Below are 19,062 nucleotides of genomic sequence, written 5' to 3' on the forward strand. Positions count from 1 at the left end.
CTAATACAGCTGACGCTACGGCTAAATCGTGGTACCGTCATTCTTATAAAAACATCTTTAATTTATTCCCAAAAAGAAAAGAAAAAAGTCTTTTACAATCTTTTATATTCCTAACTACTTAGTGTTTTATCAGGGCCTGTTTGGATGAACACAGAGCTGACATCCTGGAGATGCTAAATGTTTTTAGATCAGTTAATGAGGGCAATTTCCCACGGCACACTGGTCTAGTAGATTCATTTTTCATCCCCCATAAATGTCTAAAATCAGAAACATCCTGTCTCAGAATGATCCAGAGAATTGAATGCAGACAGTAGCTTAGGCTGCTGTAATTCTGTACTATCAGGCTGTTCTGTGGCTGGAGCTGAGCTCTGTCTGTATGTGATCTCAGCCGTAGGTTCTCTTTGGCTTTACCCCCAGGATTTTAAGATCTTCTTAGCCAGTACTTATGCATGCTGACTGTTGGTTTTTGTATAGTTAGCATTTACAGTCAGCTGTTTTTCTCCTTCAATAGTGTGTTCCTGCCATTAACTGGAGGTCTGTCTGAAAAGTTCCACCTCTCATGTCAGGGCCTCTCGGATACACTGAAAAAAAAGACCTGTTGGATTGACATAAAAAATCATGGACATCGGTTGCGCGCAAAAAAATCATGTTGAACCAATATAATTATTGCTCATAATAAAATCATGTTCTACTGTAATGAATGCTTCTTTGTTTCTGCACCTAATAATTTTACATTAACAAACAAGATTTTATTATGTCATTTACCATAATTTTTTCAAACATTTAAAACACTATTATTTGTTTGAAATTACATAGTTCATTTAATTTATAAATTATTTTAATAAAATTTAAATTAAAAAATAAAATTGCAGATTATTATTTAAAGCAAATACTTTCTTGTGCATTATGAAAATCCAATGAACATATGACACTGAACACAAATTTCAGATTTAACTTTTTTATTATCTAAACTTGAAAAATATGTTTACAGTGTAGCATAAAATGACAAATCACAATAAATTGGGCTTACTATTTTTATTAAACAGAAGATAACAGAGCCAAAGCAAACAGCTGGAATCCCTTCTTAGGAAAAAGTTAAACTATTTAAAGGTCATTTTATTCAAAGAGTCGGATCTTTAAGCCTGAAACCTTAGACACCACTTTGCCTTACAACTCTAATACAGTTTTTTTTGGATTACCTCAAAGGTGTGTGACGGAATGTCCAAGGGAGAGAACCCAAGAGCAGGAAGAACGACCCAAATCCAATAGTTCACTCGAAGGGGCTTTAATGCCAGAGAACACAGAGCGTAGAACGAAGATGCTCCGACACAGAAACAAGATCAGACACTGCATAAATAGACAAACCAATCAACATAATACAGAACACCTGTGACCAGCGGGAGAGCTCAAGAAGGGAAGGGCCTCCAGGAGATCATAGCAGGAGCAAAGTCACGGCCCCATGACAAGGTGTTTCTGAGATGAAGATGGTAATCAGATTTGTGCTGTAAATAAGGCCAAAAAAGCCTTGGCAACTGCCACTCAGACACTTGGTGGGTCGACCCCCACAGCCTGGGAGATGTGGACCACGAGGATGTCCTCTTCCTCACCACTGCCAGTTTCCATTAGGAGGGAAATTTCCACCGTGGTGTCCTCGATTGCCTCCTGGAGTGCTGCATGGTCTTCATTCTAAAGAACACAGAAGATATTTGTGTGCACAGTTCACATTTGAAGTTTAGTTAAAGCGTCTAGATTACACAACTCACCTGTACTTTGAATAAACCCCTGAACTTGCTTATATTGGCGAGAAGGTCAGCAGTCTGAAATACAAAGAGTCAAAAAAATTTTAATTCACATGAAAACTTTGGAAAAATACAATTCTTACCCTTGGCTCATCAATAAATGTTATAGTTACTGGGTTAACAAAATCATTATATACTTAGTGTCATGTTAACAGAGGTAGTGGGATAACCATCAATTTCATTATTTATTATGTATGTATCTCTCTGCATAAAAGGTGCGTGTAAAGAGTAGGGCTGGCAATCTTGATTACCTCCCGATTCGATGACAATCCAGGAGACAATAATTCCAATAATATATAGTAAATGCATGGTGACCCACCTGACTCAGTGAAGACTGGAGCATGGAGCCCAGCATGATCAGGGAGGAGCAGTTGGAAGTGTTGTGTGATGAGCTCTGTAAATTAATCAGGAAATAAATATAGTGACACTTCCACAGCTTTGTTGTATAATTTTACTAACTAAATATGCATTGGTTTGAAATCAATAGCTGCAAAAATATTCTTAAGAAATTAGACCAGAAAGAACATTAGACACCCCCCTCCCCCCACAGGATTCAAACCACGCTTAATGAGAACCCGCGAATTTTGAGATGGAAACTGCAAAACTAAACTAGCAGATCGGGAGTAGATAATCCCCCCACCCATAAAGGATTCCCATATTAATTTATCAAATAGGGGGAATCTGTGAAGTAGTATTACAGACATTAATATAACTAAGGCTGTAAACTTTTTACTACACATTATACACTTGTTCCAAAAGGACATGAATATTTTCACTCCATTAAACTCTCAAAGCTAAAATAAAAATATGTTCAGCATCATAGAATGAAAACAAAGCTCTGATTGAAACCAAAGATTTATGTAAACTGGACACACCGAACGCATTCTGTGCACGAGACGCGCACGGAGAATGATTGACAGCTGACTGAGACAGAAGTGCGGTGCTGTTTGCTGGTCAAATAATGCTGTCCTTAAACTAGCTCATGGTGGAACGGTATGGAAAAACTAAATAATGACAATAGTAATGATAGCTTTTCACATTTTCTTTCAATTTCGGTCTCCACAACGCAGAATTTAGCAAAAAGAAATCCACTTAGTGACGATGAAAATTCCCCTGGCAGAGTTTCTGACTGTGGAAAAAAAAACGCCGTGCCCGCAAGCGCCCACTGCCCTCTGTCAAAAGCGAATTCCTACGGCATAACTACTCACCACTCTTCCCCGTACATCATTTGAAATCACCGCGTTTACAGCTGAATCTGCCTGCAACGTGAAAGTACAATTTACCGCGCACACACACCTCCCCCTACCTGCCGTCCGAGGGCTGCGGCCGGCAGGGACAAAAGTGGCGCGCAGAGCCTTAACTTTGATAACTACGACAAAAGTGGATTACAAAGCTCTTCCCCGTGGAAAAAATAACACTAATGATACATTTAGGCCTTCCACTTTCTTAAATTAATTTGTTAGAGTAAATTAACTTACCTTTTTTAAGCTCCTCCAGCCAGCAGGTGCTTGTAGCTTCTCTAAAATGGCTGACTGCAAAGTTTCCCCTCCTGGAATTCTTCTTCACCGATGGGGTTTACTTATCCAAAATTAAGGGGCAAAGGATCAAGCAGAACTATTTCATGTTTTGTCAACATGATTTAAATATATAAAAGTAACACAGCAAGAAATTATGTGTGATTTTCAAGATTATATTATGTTTCGAAGGTAAACATAATTTGTTCATATTAAACAAACATGTTTACTATTTGTAAATTGAACAACCCCACTTTTCCCGTTTTTTCAGTGTACACTTTAGTCATTGTTACTTGAAGAGAATGAAGCAGTTGAAGACATAAGATAGAGGATCATGATACTGGTGGATCCTAGCATCCATTTGTACACGTGTAATTAGGAGTACCACCCATTGGTAATTTTGCTTACAGTGGTAAACGTGAAAAACGTTTTTTTGTCTGTGGTCACTTTGAACAGCCATGTTGTCATTCTAGTTTTAGTAAAGAAAGTCTGAGTGTAAGACGAAATGAGAAGAGAGTTTGTGGGGTTATGTAAATAAAATCAAAAGTCTTGAGTTGTAGGAGGACGTCAAAGGAGTAACAAAGGAGTAGAACAAACTCCCAGAATACTAATAAAGGGCTCGAGATGCTGGTTGACAAGGGCAACTAGCTAGTCAAGTAGCATCTGATAGCTGCTAATTACTATGGCAACAGGCCTCATGAAATTGTCATGCTGTAATCCTGGAGAGAGCCCACTCAGAAATTTGGCTCTCAGTCAGGTTTTGATTGGGCTCTTGAAACGTCCAAATAGTCTTTGCTCTTTAGAGCTTTGGTTTCCATCTGTTTTTAAGGCCACAGACCGCTGTCATGTCAGACAACATTTACATGGACCGCCCTGTATGAGCTTTGTTTTCACTTGGTCTAGTGGAAAAAATGGTTGAAAATATTTTACAGCAGATTAAGGTAAAAATAATACAAAAGTTAAAGTTGTTTCAGATTTTTGAAAATGTATGAAAGCAAAAATAACAGTATTTTTCATACAATGCCTTTGTGGCACTGATGCAATTCAATTAAGGTTCAGTGTATCTGTCACAATTTTTTTAAAGAAATCTTGACCCATTGTGTATTTAGCTTTAACACACAGGAGTTCTTTCCTTTCTTTTGTTTCCTCTGCTTTTTGTTGACTTAGCCAACTTGGGGATTTCTATTTAACGGTCAGAGCGGCCTTTTATCAAGTACAGGATGTATTTCTGACCTGAGACCGAGACGAGCAACTTGATGCGTGCGTCACGAGATTCAGACGCATGTACAAAATAATATTTTCTTCAAAATAAGATGGTAAATAAGAGAATAAAATGTAAGTTATTTGTTTTTGTCTGTTTGGCCCATGGACTGGTACTTGTCTGTGGTCCAGGGGGCTGGGACCACTGCTTTAGAGCAGAATTTTCCACAGCTGACTTCACACATTTAGAACTGTAAATGGAACTTTGTGCAGCTATGGTTGACTGTATTTAATTCTGTTTGACTTGTTTAACTGTGTGACTTATGACTGCAACAATTCATTGAAAACATGGATGATTAAAATTGGGGTGAATAATTAAGACATCCGTTTAGTCATATAGATATTGGGATCAGGGTTGTCATTGGTATTTTAGATAAAGTGGGGATTTCTGTTCTCAAATTTGGGAGTGATTGGTTCCCAAATAAAATGTTACATTTCAGGCCAAAAATAAACAACCTTGTAATAATGACCTTTTTGATGTTCCCGCTTTGTTTTCTGTTCGTAAAACCAACTCCAATGTGGGCATTATTTAGAGTGTTTTTTAATTTCTTTATTCCTTTATATAACCTTTATTTAAGGGGGGTTAAAACCTCTGTTTCAAGGGACCCCTGGACAAGAATCATCAAAGATACAATGAATGTTAAACGATTAGAATAGAGTGACAATTGATTAAACTGAGTAAACATAGAAATGAATAAGTAAAAACAATTTAAACAATTTAAAGAAGCAGTCTCAAGTGCTTGTAATCTAGATTTAAAAGCATTCATGGAAAATGCTTTCAAATTAATTAGCAGGTGGATCATTGACCAATGAGTGAACTTAAGAAACTTCTCCCTTTACTTTGTCTCTCCAAATTTTTCAGAACATTGTTGTTTTGGGTGGAACAGGCTTTTTACTGTTCCGAATCCTATGGGTGATGTCAGTGAGGATCAGTTCATATTTACAGTTGTTTGAATTTAGCAACTTCTTTTTGTTATTTGTTTTGTAACACGTTTACTTTTATACAGTTTTATTTTGTTAATCGGCTTCTGTGCATCACACATAAAGTGATTCTGTCTGATAGGCAAACTGTTTTTTGTATGTGAAGTATTCAGAGGAGGACTAGTAGCTCAGTTGTCTGCATGTAGGACTGGGGCTTTGGAAACCAGGTGTCGTTTTCCATGGTGCATGAAGAGCTTCATCAAGTGTGGCGCCTTAGTCCCCAGGCCGGATAAAATACAGGGTTGTGTCAGGACGGACGTTCGGCATAACGTTTCCTGCTGATTTGCTGTGACCACCCCCACGGCATATGTTGAAAGGTGAACAACATTTCATGAGCGGGAACTAAAATGACTTAACCAACCTAAAGATCACAGTTTGGAAAACCTAAACATGACAAAACTTAATCACAAAAAGTCTGACTCAAGGTAAAGCGTGGCCAAACAGGAGACTTGACGAGAAGATCCTAAACCGGACTCTTAATGCAGATGAGGGTAAAATGACAAATGGAAAACTGCTGTGGGTAACATATACTTACAGTGGGGCAAAAAAGTATTTAGTCAGCTACAACTTTACAAGTTCTACCCCTTAAAAATATTAGAAAGACCTGTAACTTTCCTCATAGGTTAACTATGAGAGACAAAATGAGGGGGAAAAATCCAGAAAATCGAATCAAACATTGTCTGATTTTTAAAGAATTTATTTGCAAATTATGGTGGCCCGGTCGGTGGCCGGGCCTGTGGTTCTGGGGGGTCGGTCGACCAGCGGGGGTGTGGCGGCGGGGGGCAACCAGAAGCATGTTTGTGTGTGAGAGTGGATGGGTGTGGACAGACCTGGGGGCTACCCCACCAGGGCCCACTGGGGCTCACCGTCTCTTTGGCAGAGTGAGGAGGGCATTGGGGAGGAGGAGTCGAGGAAGGTGTTTGGTGAGGGGGTGGGAGAGGATAGTGTAGTGTGTGTGTGTGTGTGTGGGGGGGGGGGGGGGGGGGTAAGGGTGGAGCTGTGGTTGCGTCATGGTCCTTGGGCTGCTTGGGTCAGGCGCAGTGGCTGGCCTGTGGGGATGAGGCTCCGACTGGGTGGTGGGGGCTCCTGGGTTCTCTGGGTCCTAGCCCCCATCCTTGGCCTGCACCTCGGTGTCCGGCGCCCAGCAGATCCCGAATGGCTGCCGCCTGGTACGGCGGAGCTCGCCTGTCCTGTGGTGTGGGGTCCTGACACCAGGGTCGTCCATGCTCCCCGTTGCTGGATGGGCCGCCGTAGGGGGGCCTCCTCTGCACCTGGGTGGGTGGGTGGGTGGGTGGGTGTTCCTCTCCTGCCCGGGCATTGTGGGTCCTGTCGACGGGGGTGCTCCTGGTCTAGGGATCTCCTGCCCCGTCTCTCCTGGTCTGGCTGGGAAGGATCTGGTTCCCCAAATAAACTCATGGTTCACTTTGGCAGCATGCATGCATCTCCACCCCCACGAGCACACTACCACACTGCTCCCTGTCTGCTTTATCCCTCCTCCTAACCCACAGTGTGTTGATGGACAGAGATCTTTTGTTTATCGTCGTGTCAGAATTAAACTTCTTGGATGTAATATTTGTCTTTCCAGCAGATCTAACATAAATGTTACGAAGCTCAAAATCTTAACCAATTCAAATGAGCAACTCGGCACATGTGCCCCTCCTCTCTCTTTTTTTATTCCCCCCCCACACACACATACACTTTTCCCCTCTCCCTCCCCTATAAAATATATATACATAGATAGATATACTTAAAACACAAAATGTAATAGATACATTAAATAATTACATCAAAATGATAAAAGGGGCTAATGCAAATGTACACCCTGTGGTATTTGAAGATGCAGAACCCCTTATTGTAATAGTAAAACCTGTCCAACACAAAAGACCTTCAGCTGTCATCTGTTTGCTTCGTTGTTGAACAGGACAAAGAAAAAAGAAAAAAGAAAACCAAAGCCAGACAACCAAAATCCCAAACAAACCATACAGAAGAGTGTTCCAATAAGAACACAAGCTGCTTAGAAGAATGTGCCTTAGAGTTTTGCTGATGTGTTTTCCTGAGGCTGTAGAAACCTAAACTTGGAGATGTTTTTTTCACATAAGGGTTGATCAGAAATTGAGTGTAACGATTTGTCTCAACAGGTTCTCACCTTTTGATTGGGTGCAAGTGGTGAGGTGTTGAGTAAATGGTGTGATTTTTGGTGTTAGCATTTGCTTGTATATCCTCTGCAGGAACGTCTACTTCTCTCAATCCTTCCAAAGCACATTGCAGATGAGATGCTTCAGGACATGAAGAAGGAGCCGAGTCAAAAGGAGATGCAGCAGTTTAACACCATGTACATGTACAGGCACGAGAATGTCAGGTAAGCTGGTCGCACACATTAGGTGTGAGCTTTCCTCACAGGGTAAGGTCTACAAAAATCAACAGGCCCAATTCAGACCCTTCCCACAAAAACAGCTTCTTCACGAAAGAAGACTGAAAAACCTGATACCGTCAACTTAAAAAAGAAACTGAAATGGGTGGACCCATTTTACTCCCTGAGTCTCCCAGCTCCGCTCCATTCTGTTGAATCCACATGCAAACCAATTGATTCATGTATGTCTTTGTTTTCCTCGTCTGAGCTGGAATACAATTCAAAACTGGATAGCTCTGATATTGCTCGCCATTATTGTTGCTCCAGTAATGTTGGGCTGTAATCGTTAGGGGCTGTAAGTATCAAAAGAGTGTTAACAAAGATTTCATGAGATACCAGCAGAGAGTTACTCCCGCACAGATAGTCCTGACCCACAACTCATAGATCATTTCTAATGAACTCCTGCCGCTCAACAGAAGCTTTCCTAGAAAACAAATGTTTTCTAATGCGACTTTAAATTACTTCACTGAGCTGAAATTTAAGTTAAAGAAAAAGAAGCTCATAAAGGTTTTGGGATTAGTACAGAGCATATCCAGAATCTCTTTATAGGTATGTCCTGAATTAAAATATTCTTTGACTGACAGCAACAGCTATGTTTCAATCACCAGTAGCATTCATGTTTGTGGTTTAAGGCGCTTCGTGCCAAATAACTGACCCCACAGGGTGAGATCGACCACCTATACTTATTCCAGTTTCTTCTTTGTCTCATATTTAACAATTTGATTTCTGAAAATTACTTTTTTTTAAATGTTTTATTTTGTTATTTTGATGCTTTTTTTGTTTTAAATAATTGATTTCTAAGACGTGATGTTGTCTTTTTATTATTTGTTTTGCTTTTTTTAATTGTTGTGATCTTTGTGATGTTTTTGCGTTGAGTGATTTGTTGATGTGATTTGGACTTCAGGGCCACCATAGTTAACCCTTTAACACCAATAATGTCACATCAACACTTAATAACACGGGCTTTTGGACATATCATGAATCTTCAACCGTTCACACGATCACCGTGATTCTGACGAGGAGAAAAACGGCTTTTCTTTCCGGGTTTGCACCGATATAAGACTGTTGTCCATGTTCAGTGTGGTACACACTTTTTCGCCAAACAGCAACGTGACTATTTGTCTCCCTTCAAATAGGCAGACTGACTGATTATGGGTTTGAAAACAGCTGTGATTTCAATTAAAGGACATACCTGAGTTCATCATGACCCCCTGGACAATTAGTTCTCAGCCTTTATGGAGGTACCGTCATTGTTGTCCAGCCTGGTTTTATTAGTTTGTTTTTTCAAATAATTCTGTTATTCAACAACTCAAAAGTAATGGCTGATTTTGATTATTTAATTTTTGATAAATTTTAATTTATTGTTACTTTTGAACGTTTCATGGAAAATCATACTGTTTTTATTGATTCCACTTGTGTGATTAGATACAAGATTAATACTAAATTCTGAATCATTTCCTTGATTCCTGAAATGACATACGTGCTTCATTTGTTGGACATTTGAGTAAAGACGACACAAAAAGATAATGGGGGAGGGGGTTACTATGCGCTGGGAGGGAAATCTTAAAGGACTGCAGCGAGCACTTTAGTGATGTGTTGTCCTGTTTGTGTCTCCACGGTTGTGCAGCATCCTGTTTGCAGACATTGTTGGCTTCACCCAGTTATCGTCGTCCTGCAGCGCCCAGGAGTTGGTCAAACTGCTGAATGAGCTCTTCGCCCGCTTTGACAAGCTAGCTGCAGTGAGTTTCACAGCAGTCTCATGAGACGTCACCTAAAGGTTTCTGTTCAAACATCTGTTTCTAGCTCCAAAAGGGAACACGGGTATTCATTAGGGCAGGGCTGGCTAACCCTGCTCCTCGAGAGTCTCAACCCTACCTGGTTTCCAGCTCTCCCTGGACTGCTCGATGCTGAAAACCTAAACCAGGTGGGTTCAGTCAATCAGGATGTGGAATCGCTTGAGTCAGCCAATCGGCAGATAAGTGGTCAAGGAGAGCTGGAAACCAGGCAGAATTGTGGCTTTTGAGGACCAGAGTTGGCCAGCTCGGCGTTAGGGTGGAGTCCTGTTTTCAAGCAGAGAACTTTCTGAATCTGTGATACTGTATCAAGTCTGCAGCTGGACCTTCATCCTTGGGGTCCAGCTGAACGCAGCACAAAGTACCACAGGGTTTTGGAGTTCAAAGGGAGGTTTGGGTACAGTGTCGTACCTAAGGTGGGGGACGTCAACAAAATCCTTTTAGGACAAGAAATTTGTGAAGCTGAAGCCAAAGAATGAGGCCATGACGGCCAACTGCTGAACGTCTCACTGACTGGATCAACCAGACCCATCAAAACCTGGTAGATTCTCACAAAAGCATTCACCAAGAAAGGGAACTCTTGAAAAACCTTGGTGGAACTGGAAACAGACAAGACGGGACAGATGCAGTTAGGCAGCTGATCCCTGCAGACAGAACCTCTGCTGTTCACTCTTATACCTGAGGAAATCTCCATCTTGCTGGAGCTGATATCATCATCAAGTGGTTTCCCAGCAGACAGTAGGGAGTGCAGAAAAGTCTGACGTTTCAGCTGTGAAATTACTCCTCTTGTCTTCGCAGCATCAGGACTTTAGAAATAGCTGTACATGTAGCAGCCATACAGGGATGTTGGTGAACTCTGAACAAACCTGGTTTCTGCTGTCAGAAATATCACCAGCTGAGAATCAAGATCTTGGGAGACTGTTACTACTGCATCTGCGGGCTTCCAGACTACAGGGAGGACCACGCCGCCTGCTCCATCATGATGGGCCTGGCAATGGTGGAGGCCATATCGTGAGTGCAGAACTCTAAGCCGACATACATAACTTTTCTGAAAAATCAAAGATGTATTTAATGTAAGAAAAAAAAATTTGTATTTTGCTGAAACAGAAAGTGAAGATGGTGCTCAGTGCTGAGCTGATGCTGCAAAAAGAGGAAGCCTAAATAGAACCAGAACACTGATCTTAGGAAGAGAATCATGAGAAAGTAGTAAAATGATCTGTCCATGCAGAAAGACATTTGTACTTATCTTATTAGATATCAAACTCTAAAAAAAGAAGTTCCAGTCAAACTTTGAAAAAAGTAGTAATAAAATAAACTAAAAAAATAAACAATTGGACAAATTATTTCTAACATGTTATACAGCAAGTATTTTCTGCTAGCAAATGTAGTTTTTGGAGTTTTTATATTCCTAATTGTAAAAAACTTGGGTAATAATTGGAAATGATTCCATTTAGAAGAACATGGGCATTGTAGGACAAGTTGGCCCATCTTAATACGTCCTCATAAAATCTAAAACTAGCGCTTATTCTTAGACCATAAATCTACACTTTAAAATCTACAAATTCTCATGTTTTGAAGTAATTCTGTTTAATGAAATGCATTCGTATGTCTTGTAAACATTTCTTAAATCAAGCAATTTCAGTTTTTTTGAGTCAAGAGTAGAGCTGTGACGGTGTCGAATTTTTCATCACCGCGGTGATGAACCACCAGGGGGCGCGGTGGCGCGGTCAACCGCAGCCCCCCCCCCCAAAAAATTACACAAAATCCCCTGGCGGCCGCATCGGAAATAAATCCAATTACAACGTACTATTCTTTATTAACAAATAACAGTAACAACTAACAACTACCTATCTAACTTGTGAACTAACTATAGGTGTTGTAGATTGACTGTGTGTGTGTGAGCGCGGAGCGTCTTGTGTAGTTATAGTAGGAAGGTGCGCACACGTGTGTTGGGGGTGCGTGTTGATTCTTCTGCAGCGGACCGCTCTGGAGCTGCACGCAAGTTTCACCTGTGCTCTCTGATACAGACATCTTCTCAGAATATTATTTATTGCCCAGTAATAAACAGACTGCAGACACTTTGTCACCTTTTCAGTAGCCGTGAAGCCTGACACCCATGAAGAACGCGGGGCAGGAGGCTCCGCCATTGGTTATACAGACACGTAACGTAACGTTACGCTGCAAAAAATAGTTCCCAAACAAAAAATGTAGTGATAATTCATGGAAATCTAACAGTTCATGTTTGGTGTTACGGAGTGAAGGAGAACAGTAATACCCCCCCCCCCCCCCCACCACCACCACCTCCAACACAAAATCCTCCAGTGGGCGGCTGTGTCGCGCACTTAAAAACGCACGCAACTTGTAATGGAAATGAGTACAATAGAAATTAATAATTAGAATGCAGTAATCAGTAATGTCACTCTCTCCTGAGAGAGTGACAGGCGCGGTGGGAGAAAAGGAGAGAACAGTCTGAAAGAAAGAAGGAAAGTCTGAACACAGGACTAGCAGAAAAAGGAAATTATCAGCAAAGATGAATGCGTTTAATGTGTTTATTATAGTTCCAAACACGCACCATATGCAAAACGTAAAAAAAAAGTGCGTAAAAAAAAAGTGCGGTGATGCGGTTATCGTCACAGCCCTAGTCAAGAGTATGGAGCAAAAGAATGAAAACCCAGTTTAATATAATTTCCTTCTTTCTAGATTCTAGCTCTTTGAAACAGAAAAAATCTCCTCTGTGCTGATTTTGAGAGAAGTTTGGAAAGGTGTGGAGCATTGTTAGTATATAATAGTTTGCAGTGCATGTCATATAGCCTTCAGGACCACCTCTCCTGTTAATCTGGACCTGACTCCTTATTTCTGGTCCCTCCAGAGAGAGATGAAGACACATCTCACTCTGTTTAATGATACTTTGTAAATCTGAACTGTTGCAGCAGAAGGGTGAAGAAACAAGTGGAAATGACTGCGTTCAAACAGCTTGCTATCCGTGCTCTGATGCAGCGGTCCTTGTCTCCATGGAATCACTGCTGCTGCTTTGATGTTCGCCATTTTCAACAGGAAGGGTCCCAGTCACAGCTGAACCTTGACCTGCCGTGTCTATGTGGGGAGTTCCTGCTGTGGATTGATGAGCTTCCGTCCTCCACAGGTATGTTCGTGAGAAGACCCAGACCGACGTGGACATGAGGGTCGGGGTGCACAGTGGGACCGTGCTGGGGGGCGTGCTGGGGCAGAAGCGCTGGCAGTATGATGTGTGGTCTACAGACGTCACTGTGGCCAACAAGATGGAGGCTGGGGGCATTCCAGGGTAAGAAAACTATTCTTCCTCGCAAAGCCATAAGACCTTTATCCATGTCAAGAACTGCTCCTGACTCAAAGTAGTTACCGCTCTGATTTATTTTGTCTGTTTTGTTCAACACTGTCTTCATAGCCGCTGCCATTTTTCTGCTAAGTCTTTATCCTTGTCTGTGTTATTCTGTGTCTGTGTTTTCTTAAGCCTTTTCCAATCCCCAGTGTGATGTCATGATGAATGAAGGCCTCTAACTCTGACCTGTCATCTCTTGGTCTGCGTCAACAGCCGTGTTCACATCTCTCAAACCACCATGGAGTGTCTTCACGGCGAGTTTGACGTGGAGCCTGGGAACGGCGGCGAGCGCTGCGACTACCTGAGGGAGAGAGGCATTGACACCTACCTGGTGGTTGTTCCCAAAGGGGCGGTGGGAAAGAATGGCATCAGTGGTGTGGTCAGTGAACACTTCCAGACTCAGCATGATCTGATCTAGTCTGTTGGGCTTGAAAGGCTGCACCTAACTGGAGGAAACAGCCTGACAGATTTGAATGTGGTTGCTGAAGTTGTTGTTTGATGGTTTGATGAAGACCTCTCCTGCTGCTCCCTCCATGTATCTGGTGATCTGCTTGTTTCACTTCAGAAGCTGTCTGTGACGTCTTCTGGAGGAAACTCCCCACAGCTCATCAACACCACAGAATGCAACGGCAGCGCAAACACAGCCTGCACCACGCCAGAGGAACCAGAGGAGCTGGACACCAAGGTAGAGTAATGCCATAAGGGATGGGGGGCCCTCAGGGGATCAGAAGGACATTTGTACCTCAGTCATTGTTTTTAAGTGCATCAGCTGGCAATAGTTGGCAGCAAAAACCCATTAGCATTATCAATAAAGGCCAGGCCACAGAGACAGTGAAGCATATGTGGAAACATGTGATTCAATGCTTGAGAAGTGTTCCTGCTTGTAGGAGCGTGAGGCTCCCCAACCTCTGGCCTGCAACACTGCTGTGTGACATTAAACCAGCCTGTAGGGCACAAAAGGCTGGGGGCCATTTGTGTATGAGGGTGCAGGTACTGATTGGTTTCAACAGAATTGGGCTTTGCACACAACTGCCACAATGACGATTTAATTTATTGGTTTATTTCAAGCATTGATTGTAGACAATGCAACAAAAATTCACATAAATATACAGTGGGGTCAAAAAAGTATGTAGTCATCCACCAACTGTGCAAGTTCTCCCAGTGAAAAAGATGAGAGAGGCCTGTAATTTTCATCATAGGTTTACCTCAAATATGAGAGACAAGATGAGGAAAAACAAACCCAGAAATCACATTGTCTGATTTTCACAGAACTTATTTGTAAATTATGGTGGAAAAAAGTATTTGGTAACAATAACAAACCTTCAAGTCAATACTTTGATATGTACGCTTTGTTGGCAATAACAGTAGTCAAATGTTTTCTGTAAATCTTTACAAGGTTTTCACAACTGTTGCTGGTATTTTGGCCCATTCCTCCATGCAGATCTCCTCTAGAGCAGTGATGTTTTGGTGCTGTTGCTGGGCAACATAAACTTTCAACTTCCTCTTAAGATTTTTTATGGGATTGAGATCTGGTTACTGGCTTAGCAGGGGGACGCGTCTGGCACTGCAGGGCTTGAGTCCCTGGTGGTGTAGTGTGTTACAGATGGTGGCCTTTGTTACTTTGGTCCCAGCTCTCTGCAGGTCATTCACTAGATCCCCCTGTGTGGTTCTGGGATTTTGGCTCACCGTTCTTGTGATCATGTTGACCCCAAGGGGTGAGAACTTGCGGGGAGTCCCAGATGGAGGGAGATTCTCAGTGGTCTTGTATGTCTTTCATTTCCTTATAACTGCTCCAACAGTTGATTTCTTCACACCAAGCTGCTTACCTGATGCAGATTCAGTCTTCCAGCCTGGTGCAGGTCAACAATTTGGTTTCTGGTGTACTTAGACAGCTCTTTGGTCTTGGCCATAGTGGAGTTTGGAGTGTGACTGTCTGAGGTTGTGGACAGGCGTCTTTGTTATAGATAACCAGTACAAACAGGTGCCATTAATGAAGGTAACGAGTGACGGACAGAGGATCCTCATACAGAAGAAGTTACAGGTCTGTGAGAGTCAGAAATCCTCTTGTTTGTAGGTGGCCAAAGAATGAAAACTAAAGATCCGATAACAAAAGGATTTGTGTAAATATGGTAAAATGATTGCCTTTTACAAATGACACAGCATGGAGGAGCTTGATTGACAGCCAATCAGAACACAGAACAAAAACATGCACCATTGCACAAAAAAAATTAATGCAGCGGCAAGAGCCTGAAAGGTGCGATTTAGTAAAGAAAAGAAAAAAATATGCTTATATTTATTCACATGAATATCTCTTTTACATTGTACTATTACCTCCCGAGAGACATCTTTCCATCTCCAGCTGAATGAAAATGACAGGGGTGTGACTAATTTCAGGCTTGACTTAAAGGTTTTATGCTTCCAAAAAGCACACATCATCAGAAAAGCTAACAAGAACTTTGCCAAAAGACGTGCAGAAATTCAGAATTATTTTTCACTGTCATGATGCCACTCTTGATTGAATAATTTTCTATGGAAGCGATCTCTTGGGTGGATGACTCACAGCCTTTGTTTTTTGACATCCTTTTGAGCGAAGGTGGTGAATCCGTCTTTCCCAAACCCTCGGAGGAGGCTGAGACTGCGGGACCTGGCTGAACGAGTAATTGATGCTCAGGAAAATGAAGCAGAGCTCAACAAACTTCTAAACGAAGCTTTGCTGGAGAGAGAGACGGTCCAGGCGTGAGTAAGCTTTACTGTTCATTGAGGTCCGGATAATCCCACCGTTAGTTTACTACAGCAGATGTGGATGGATGGATGGATGGATGGATGGATTATGTATTTATGGGTGGATGGTAGGATGGATGGATAGATGGTAGGATGGATGGATGGATGGTAGGAAGGTTGGTAGGATGGTAAGATGGATGGTAGGATGGTAAGATGGATAGATGGATGGATGGATGGATAGTAGGATGGATGGATGGATAGTAGGATGGATGGTAGGATGGTAAGATGGATGGGTGGATGGGTGGATGGATGGATGGTAGGATGGTAAGATGGATGGTAGGATGGTAGGATGGATGGTAGGATGGATGGATGGATGGATGGATGGTAAGATGGATGGTAGGATGGATGGATGGATGGATCGTAGGATGGATGGATGATGTATTGATGGATGGATGGTAGGATGGATGGTAGGATGGTAAGATGGATGGTAGGATGGATGGATGGATGGATGGATGGATGGATGGATGGATGGATGGATGGTAAGATGGATGGATGGATGGATGGATGGATGGATGGATGGATGGTAAGATGGATGGTAGGATGGATGGATGGATGGATGGATGGATGGATGGATGGATGGATGGATGGATGGATGGATGGTAGGATGGATGGATGGATGGATGGATCGTAGGATGGATGGATGATGTATTGATGGATGGATGGTAGGATGGATGGTAGGATGGTAAGATGGATGGTAGGATGGATGGATGGATGGATGGATGGATGGATGGTAAGATGGATGGATGGATGGATGGATGGTAAGATGGATGGTAGGATGGATGGATGGATGGATGGATGGATGGATGGTAGGATGGATGGATGGATGGATGGATGGATGGATGGATGGATCGTAGGATGGATGGATGATGTATTGATGGATGGATGGATGGATGGATGGATGGTAAGATGGATGGTAGGATGGTAAGATGGATGGTAGGATGGATGGATGGATGGATCGTAGGATGGATGGATGATGTATTGATGGATGGATGGTAGGATGGATGGATGGTAAGATGGTAAGATGCCACAAATCGGGGTTATGAACCAGTGCTCAGTGGAGCCTCATTGACTGGCCGTGGGCAGAAGAAAAAAGTTCAATGGGCAGCAGCAGGGACACTAGTGGCCTGGTGATTATTGAAAGAAATCTTTGCCTGGAGGGTTGGAGGTTGAAGTCCCTGTACCAATATGAATAAACATTGGTGGAGGATTATCTCCACCTTTGTTAACTCACCCGAATTGCTACAGCAGTTATGGTCAGTGGCTGCAAGTCGGTGGTACTGGGCATCTCCCAGGTGAAATGTGAAAAGTCTGAAAAGTCAGAACCCACTGAATCCTTTTTGGGAGCACAGGTTTGCTGGAGCCTACCCCATCTACTGTTGGGGGAAGGCGGAGTACACCCTCAACAGGTCGCCAGGGCCACGCATTTACATGCACACCTAGGGGCAATTTTAGAGACACCAATGAGCCTTTCAAGCATGTTTTTGGACTGTGGGAGGAAGCTGGTGTCCAAAGAGAACCCATGTGTGCACAGGAAGAACATGTGAACTCCACACAGAAAGCCGGGATTTGAACCATGGCCTTATTGCTGTGAGATGAAAGTGCAAAACACTACACCACTGAACAACAGGCATCAAATCTCAGTAGCATTTCCTGGCTACACTAAGCAGGAATGAAGACCCACTGGCTTTTGAATCAACTTACAGGAGTGGGAGAAGTTAGGACACAGACCCCACAAGGAGCCTTCCATGGTGAAGCAAAACCAGGTCTGAGGCTTTTGGTGCGTATCTAGCTGAATATCCATCCCTCTTTAAAGGGGTCCTCTGGTTCTGTGTCAACAGGCTGAAGGGGAAGAACACCAACCGGCTGTCGCTGAGGTTTGTGGACCCAGAGCTTGAGACCCGCTACTCTGTGGAGAAGGAGAAGCAGAGCGGAGCTGCCTTCTGCTGCTCCTGTGTGGTTCTGCTCTGCACTACTTTCATGGAGGCTCTCCTTGACCCATGGTTAGCTCTTCTGCAGGATTTTGAACCTCATATTTTCTCTGCATCACAGATTTAGACCAACTTCGCTAAAGAGTTTCTGCTTGTTTTGTTACAGGATGATCGCCAACTATGTCACGTTTGCAGTGGGGGAGGTTCTGCTGCTCATCCTGACCGTCTGCTCACTTGCTGCCATCTTCCCTCGAGTACGTTCATTCTGCATGTTCTCTGTGATCCTTCCCAGGTTCTCCTCAGGTTTTTCCTGGGTCTCCTTAGGTTTATCCAGGTGCCCTTCAGGTGTGTTGAGACATTATTGAATGCACTCCAGTGGATAAAGTGTTTTGTGTATTCTTGACAAAAGCGATGTTTGTCTTTCACCGTTGTGAGGTGACGGTTTTAAGGTCAGGTTAACGTCATCATGTTAACTTTGTAGTGGAGTAACTGTTTGGAGGGGCTTTCTTCAGCTTTTTGCTGGAGAAAGCTGTTAGTTCCTAATATATAGGCAAAGAAGATTTTATGTTTTTCCATTTGACATTTTTTTTTTCCGTTCAGTTGATGGCTGATGAGGCTGCAAGGCTCAGCAGGTTGTTTTTGAGGTTCTCCTAGATTTCTCTAGGTTCTCCCAAGGTTCATATCCTTTCACTGATCCACTCACCTTAGCAGGTATGATGGCTGATGGGAGCTTTCATGTTACAAATGCAGCTTATTGGGTGGTAGTCAGATGGGCAACCCTTGTTTGCTGATGAGGGTTGTTGAACCTTCTCCAGTCATTCAGGATAGCTCTCATTCATTCCCAGTTTCATCAGTTACACTGCCAAACCCTCCTGGAGGGCAGTTGGCTTCTTTAGCCAGTAGGCTAATGAGAGAAGAGTGCAAACACAAAACTGTCAGTTTTCCTATTTGACAATATTATCTCAAAGTTCTGCAAAGCTTAAAAAATCTAAACAAATGCACGAAAAAGCTTTTATGAATAAAAGGACCTTCAAGCTCCTTTTCTGGAAGCATTTCCACAGAGCAGCAACAGCAGAGCAAAAAGCTTGGTCACTTCTGGTGATCTGCAGGAGGTTGTGACAAACAGAACAAAGATTATGAGAGTGTTTGCTTCTCGTCTGTGAATGCAATCAAAGGTTAAAAAAGATCCATTTAGGGTTGAACCTTGGAAGAAAGCCAGTGAATGTTTTTAGACAGGT

General features: G+C 42.5%; 1 protein-coding gene and 1 long non-coding RNA gene across 6 annotated transcripts in view; one reads left to right on the forward strand and one right to left on the reverse strand.

The window, feature by feature from the left end:
- Window positions 1–19,062, forward strand: part of LOC105355856 (adenylate cyclase type 3) — a 59,729-nt gene that overhangs the window by 29,997 nt on the left and 10,670 nt on the right. For all 3 annotated transcript variants that reach the window (XR_002874888.2, XM_023963944.2, XM_078933394.1), the window contains 9 exons: window positions 7,783–7,913; window positions 9,592–9,703; window positions 10,641–10,768; window positions 12,900–13,058; window positions 13,329–13,494; window positions 13,681–13,800; window positions 15,709–15,851; window positions 17,735–17,896; window positions 17,991–18,078. Coding sequence is in view for 2 of the 3 variants with exons in the window: in XM_023963944.2 (XP_023819712.1) it covers window positions 7,783–7,913; window positions 9,592–9,703; window positions 10,641–10,768; window positions 12,900–13,058; window positions 13,329–13,494; window positions 13,681–13,800; window positions 15,709–15,851; window positions 17,735–17,896; window positions 17,991–18,078 (1,209 nt within the window). In the remaining variant the exon portion in view is untranslated. The remainder of the gene's footprint in view (window positions 1–7,782; window positions 7,914–9,591; window positions 9,704–10,640; window positions 10,769–12,899; window positions 13,059–13,328; window positions 13,495–13,680; window positions 13,801–15,708; window positions 15,852–17,734; window positions 17,897–17,990; window positions 18,079–19,062) is intronic.
- Window positions 943–3,597, reverse strand: LOC144984549 (uncharacterized). 3 transcript variants are annotated; one of them, XR_013648341.1, is made up of 4 exons: window positions 3,278–3,597; window positions 2,119–2,193; window positions 1,764–1,817; window positions 943–1,686 (listed from the first exon to the last, which is right to left on the reverse strand). It is a non-coding gene; the product is annotated as an uncharacterized LOC144984549 (long non-coding RNA). The 3 variants fall into 3 exon arrangements; XR_013648343.1 differs by lacking the exon at window positions 3,278–3,597 and adding an exon at window positions 3,008–3,254; XR_013648342.1 differs by lacking the exon at window positions 3,278–3,597 and having other exon boundaries at window positions 2,119–3,254.

The sequence above is a fragment of the Oryzias latipes genome, chromosome 16 (genome assembly GCF_053564925.1).
Source record: "Oryzias latipes strain Hd-rR chromosome 16, Olatipes_Hd-rR_3.1".
NCBI classification, from domain to species: domain Eukaryota; kingdom Metazoa; phylum Chordata; class Actinopteri; order Beloniformes; family Adrianichthyidae; genus Oryzias; species Oryzias latipes.